General features: G+C 42.5%; 1 protein-coding gene across 6 annotated transcripts in view; it reads right to left on the bottom strand.

Moving 5' to 3' along the window:
* Positions 1-203: 203 nt before the first annotated feature.
* The window catches only part of satb1b (SATB homeobox 1b), a 73,919-nt gene continuing 69,340 nt past the window's right edge, over positions 204-4,782 (bottom strand). For 5 of the 6 annotated variants that reach the window (XM_030102025.1, XM_030102027.1, XM_030102024.1 and 2 more), the window contains 2 exons: positions 4,272-4,478; positions 204-2,405 (listed from right to left, as the gene is read on the bottom strand). In XM_030102025.1, coding sequence (XP_029957885.1) covers positions 1,743-2,405; positions 4,272-4,478 — 870 coding nt within the window. In that variant the 3' untranslated portion in view covers positions 204-1,742. The remainder of the gene's footprint in view (positions 2,406-4,271; positions 4,479-4,782) is intronic. The other variant, XM_030102026.1, reaches the window with a different exon arrangement.

Here is a 4,782-nt window from a genome sequence, read left to right as displayed (position 1 = left end):
AAGTTAATGCCAAGAAAAATCTGTGGTACAATACAAACAGTTTAATTGTGGAATTAACAATCAATAACCACTTCTAGTTAGAACATTTCTGCAGGAAGGAACCGAGAAACACTTATAAAACAGTCAGTTGTAACAAAATAACTGGTGTTCTCATCGAAATCATAAAAAAGAAACACTTTTTTTGTTGTTGTTTTCATTTTTTACAGAGTATTTATACAGGAGGAGCTTTTTGAATCGGGTTGTTAACCAAAAGGAAGACACATCGCAGACATCGATTTTTCACACGGATTGCATATGTTTTTCTCTCTAAGGTGTTTCTATAAGGTTAAGTCATTTTACCTAAGCTTATTTGCATGATAGTAAAAATTGCATACAACATTAATCGTGAAGCTTGTAGCATGAGTTGCTCGACATACAGCACTTTTTATAGGCAACCTTTAAAGCACATTTCTCCATTTAAAACGTTTAAGACACTTTTTGTTTTTACTGCCCATCGAAATTACATTTATAAATAGAAAAAACAGATCAGTGGAATAAAAAATAAAAGTAATAAAACCAACAAAAAAAAAATAAACACAAAGTAAAGCATCTCTACGTAAAGAAAGATTTTTTTTCTTTTCAGAAAAATAAACAAAAAACAAAACTACAATAAAAACACTGCATGAACTGCAAATAAATAATGTCAGACAACATAAACGTGGTGAGATTCACATTTCTAACTGTGGCAATTCAGAAAGTTACAGTGACAAAGGTTCTGCAAAATAATCTAACATCGGCAGTGCCGTATAGTACAAGGCATTTGTTGGCATAGTTTCTTTAAGACTGTATTTTTTTTCCTTTTTACAGTTACAATATAATGTCTATATATATATATTTATATTTCTTCCCTAACAAATAAAATGTAAAGACTGAGCTATTCTGGGAGATGCACCTGGGCTCGGAGTGATCCACAATCACACTTATTGAACGGTTCTGCCAGCAGGCTCCAGACTTCAAACCTCTGATTTAAGGCCTTGTCAAACACTTGGTCCTTGATTTAAATGTTTTTTTTTTTTTTTTTTGTAAAAAAAAAAAACAAAAAGAAAAAAATAAAAGGAAAATCCAGTTAAACATCACAAACACCTATCAAAGTCCCAGCAAACTCCAGGAAGTGTCGGGGGAAGGGGGGGATTTTTTTTTTTTTTTAAACCTTTTAGAATAGAATCAGTAGCTCAAAAAAGATAAAGTAAGTCAGTGTAAAACAACAGACATAGAGTGCAGTCAGCAAATATTCACGGCAACATACTTTGAATAACTTTTTTTTGTGTAGATTTTTTTTTAAATGATGCATCAGTTTTTGTTTTTTTGTTGTTTTTTGTTTGTTTGTTTTTTTTTTTTTTACAGTGGAATAATACAAGTTTTACAAAATCCAAAAAGTAGTACTTTGTAGTTGTATAACTGAAATGGGCTTTTCCAGTGTGCGTGTGTGTGTGTGTGTGTGTGTGAACACTCACTCCACCAGTCTGATAAATATAAACACTCCTGCTTCAGTCCAGACGCTGTAACTGATTGCAAACACTACTTTTCTTTATTTGCAGTGCGGCGGTTCAGAGTGTTACTTTTAGCACAGTCATCAGTCTGTGTGTGTGTGTGTGTGTGTGTGTGTGTGTGTGTGTGTGTGTGTGTGTGTGTGTGTGTGTGTGTGTGTGTGTGTGTGTGTGTGTAGGGGGGGAGGGAGTGTGACTGTGCGCCCGGGCGGAGTCCTACTCCTTGGCCTCGTGCTCCGCCTCCACGCCGCGGCCCAGCTGCTCCTCCAGCTTGATGGAGAAGATGGTGCTGTTGGTCTGCGAGCTCTCGTCCAGCTCCTTCAGCAGCTCGCCGCCCTCCCGGAAGTCCGTCAGCTCCTCGTCGAAGGCGGGGCTGCTGCCGCTGCTGCTGCTGCTGCTGGTGTTGGTGTTGGTGGTGGCGGCGGTGCTGCCGCTGCCGCCGCCGCCGCCGCCATTGTTGTTGTTATTGTTGTTGGCGGGCTCCTTGGGCGCCTTGGCGGGGTGATTGACGTAGAAGCGCTGGTTCTGGAAGAACTTGATGATGGTGAGCTTGGGCAGGTCGAGCTGGGCGGACAGCGTGTGGATGGCCTCCTCGTCGGGGTACAGCCCCACGTCCTGGATGAAGCTCTGCAGGATGCCCAGCGCCTCCAGCGAGATCTTCCCCCCGATGCCGCGCGACTTGATGCCCCCGCCGCCGCCGCCGCGGCCGCCCTCGTCCTCCGTCTCGGCCGGGGAGGCGGTGGAGGGCTGGCGGGGCGGCAGCCGCGGCCCGGCGGTGGGATGCTGCTGCTGCTGCAGGGGCTGCTGGGACAGCAGGGGCTGGGAGGGGTGGAGGGACAGCGAGGGCTGGTGGTGCTGCTGCTGCGGCGTCGGCTGAGCCTGGAACACAAGACACGGCGGCGTGATCAGAACACGGTTCGCCTGAGTGAAGAGCTGCCCGTGTGTTTGGAGAGGCAGCGAGTGGGCAACTCGTGGTCCCTGTTGACCCCCGGGGACGGGAGGGGGGGGACACACACACAATAACAACAACAACCTGCGCTCTTTTCTTTCCATCAGTGAGTCAGACGCCGCTCTGGAAAGGTGTTTCATAACGCAAGTTTACAAAACAGCGCTTCGCCCCACAGCTGCAGGAAGAACCTCAGAGAGGAGACTTTCAACTGAACGGTGAAAAAAAAAAACTAAATCACCAAACATCGGCTGCAGCAACACGGACGGCGTTCCCAGCTCCGGTCCAGTCTCCTCTAAAGACGCCAAACTGCTCCACTGGTGTCACTTCTGCTCAGAATTCCCCTCATTCCATCTCCGCTGCTGCAGACCGACGAGCGAAGGTAATCCGATTACCTCGTTTAAAGCCACTAAAGGACGTCCTTTGTCAAACGCCGGTCATGTATCCAAGAAGCCAAATCAGTGATAAAGCGCTCATCTGCGTCTGGGGCTGTTAATAGAGGTATTATGTGGCGCTTCGTTAAGAAATCTCCACATCGCGTTACTCTGTGTCCGTCAGCCAGATGCCCGGGAAGAAAGATCTCTGCTTTTCCTCACTTTGAAGTGTTTCTATTTATTCCTGAGAGGACTTGTTTATAAAATCGGCTAAAAAAGTCAAATGAAAAGAGCAACAATCGCTGTGAGTGTGGACATGAACTGTCAGATCGATTAAAGTTCAACAAGTTGCAGCAGGATGTGAACGCATGAAAAAAACCAATAGAAGCAACCAGATCTTCCACAGAGAAGCAAAGTCCTCCGAAACAAATATAATCAGTTTAAAATCATGAAGAAAAAAAAAAAAAAAAAGGCAAATTCCTCTCAAATGGCCGCACTGATTCTTTGAGTAGTTTCAGAAGTTTTCAATAAAACAATTTGGTAAATTGAAGCGACTATCAGTCGATTAATGATCAACAGACTTCTGAAGTACGACTGTTTTGAAAACCACACGGTCCACTGAAGGCTCTTTCTGAGCTCAAACTTTACAACTCCAGGGATTTATTGTGGATATTTCTAGTGTTTAGTTGTTTTTTTTTCCCTCTTCATGTCACATTTTTTTTCTAAAATAATTTCAAGTCTAAAAAAAACCCCAAAAATTAAATTTCAACTTCAATAATGTTAATATATTCCACGTCTAATGTTCTTAATGATCACCTGAATTCCTTTGATAACAGAGAGTAGTTTAAACTATCGCAGCTTTTATTAAACACTGAAAAACAATATTCATAATTCCTGCATTAATTTAGTGTTTTCAGATTAATTTTAAGAATAACTTCACGAAAATGCTTTAGAAATGTGAATATTATTAGGTTAATGTGTAAAAACATAATTATGAAGATCTGAATATCTTTTAATTACATTTCTTGGGGCAATAATGTGCAGAAATAAATCTGATATTCTCATAATTCTGTCATCATTTCAGTGTTTTAAGTTAAAAGTTGAACTAAAACTTTCAAAACGTGAATATTTTCTTGTTACTTTGCATATTCTTGAAGAACAAATATAAAATCAGACGGTGTCTCAGGTTTCAGTTTCAGATAGTAGTAATTTTCTTACATTTTAAAGAAAAAAAATAAATAAGAAAACAGTGGAGAGAATATTTAGTGCTCATAAAAGAGGAAGCATTTTATTTACTGATTCATCCTGTAATTCGATTGAAGCTTCCAGTTCAGACAGTCAATAAGTGGAATTTAGAAACAGGAAAAGTTTTAAAACCCCTGTTTCTTGTTTTATTTTGAAAGCGCTGGCTGGCGCCGGACTCACCTGCAGCTGGTCGCTGGAGACGTGCATGAGGTGCGACGGCCGCTCGCCGTGGTGCTGCTGCCCGGCGCTGCTCTCCTGCTCGTAGATGGCGTCGCGCTCGGCCTGCGACAGGCTGAGGAAGCGGCGGATCATGGACAGGTTCTCCCACAGCGTCCGGTTCTCCGGGGACGGGTCCTCCTTCCAGCGCAGCAGCTCGCACAGCCAGCCCTGAACAGAGCACAGGCGATCGGAGACGCGTCAGGAAATTCAACATTCGGCTTAAAAACTGCCGCCTGACGTGACGAAAAACACAAAAAAAAAGGCAGATAAGTTTTGGTTTGTACAAACTTCTCATTAACCTGTGGAATTTTTTATCGAAACCTTCATAAAAATCCAACAAGAGACACACAACTCTGTAATACGAGTGATTTTGGTCTTTTTCTTTTTAGCTTTTAAACTTCTTCTATCATCGTATAATTACCTGAAGTAACACAAACACTTCATTTTTCCTTGATGTGGATTAAAATGTCCA

The sequence above is a fragment of the Salarias fasciatus genome, chromosome 11 (genome assembly GCF_902148845.1).
Source record: "Salarias fasciatus chromosome 11, fSalaFa1.1, whole genome shotgun sequence".
NCBI lineage: Eukaryota > Metazoa > Chordata > Actinopteri > Blenniiformes > Blenniidae > Salarias > Salarias fasciatus.
Note: the sequence above shows the minus strand (reverse complement) of the source record. Positions and strands in the feature narration are given on the sequence as shown.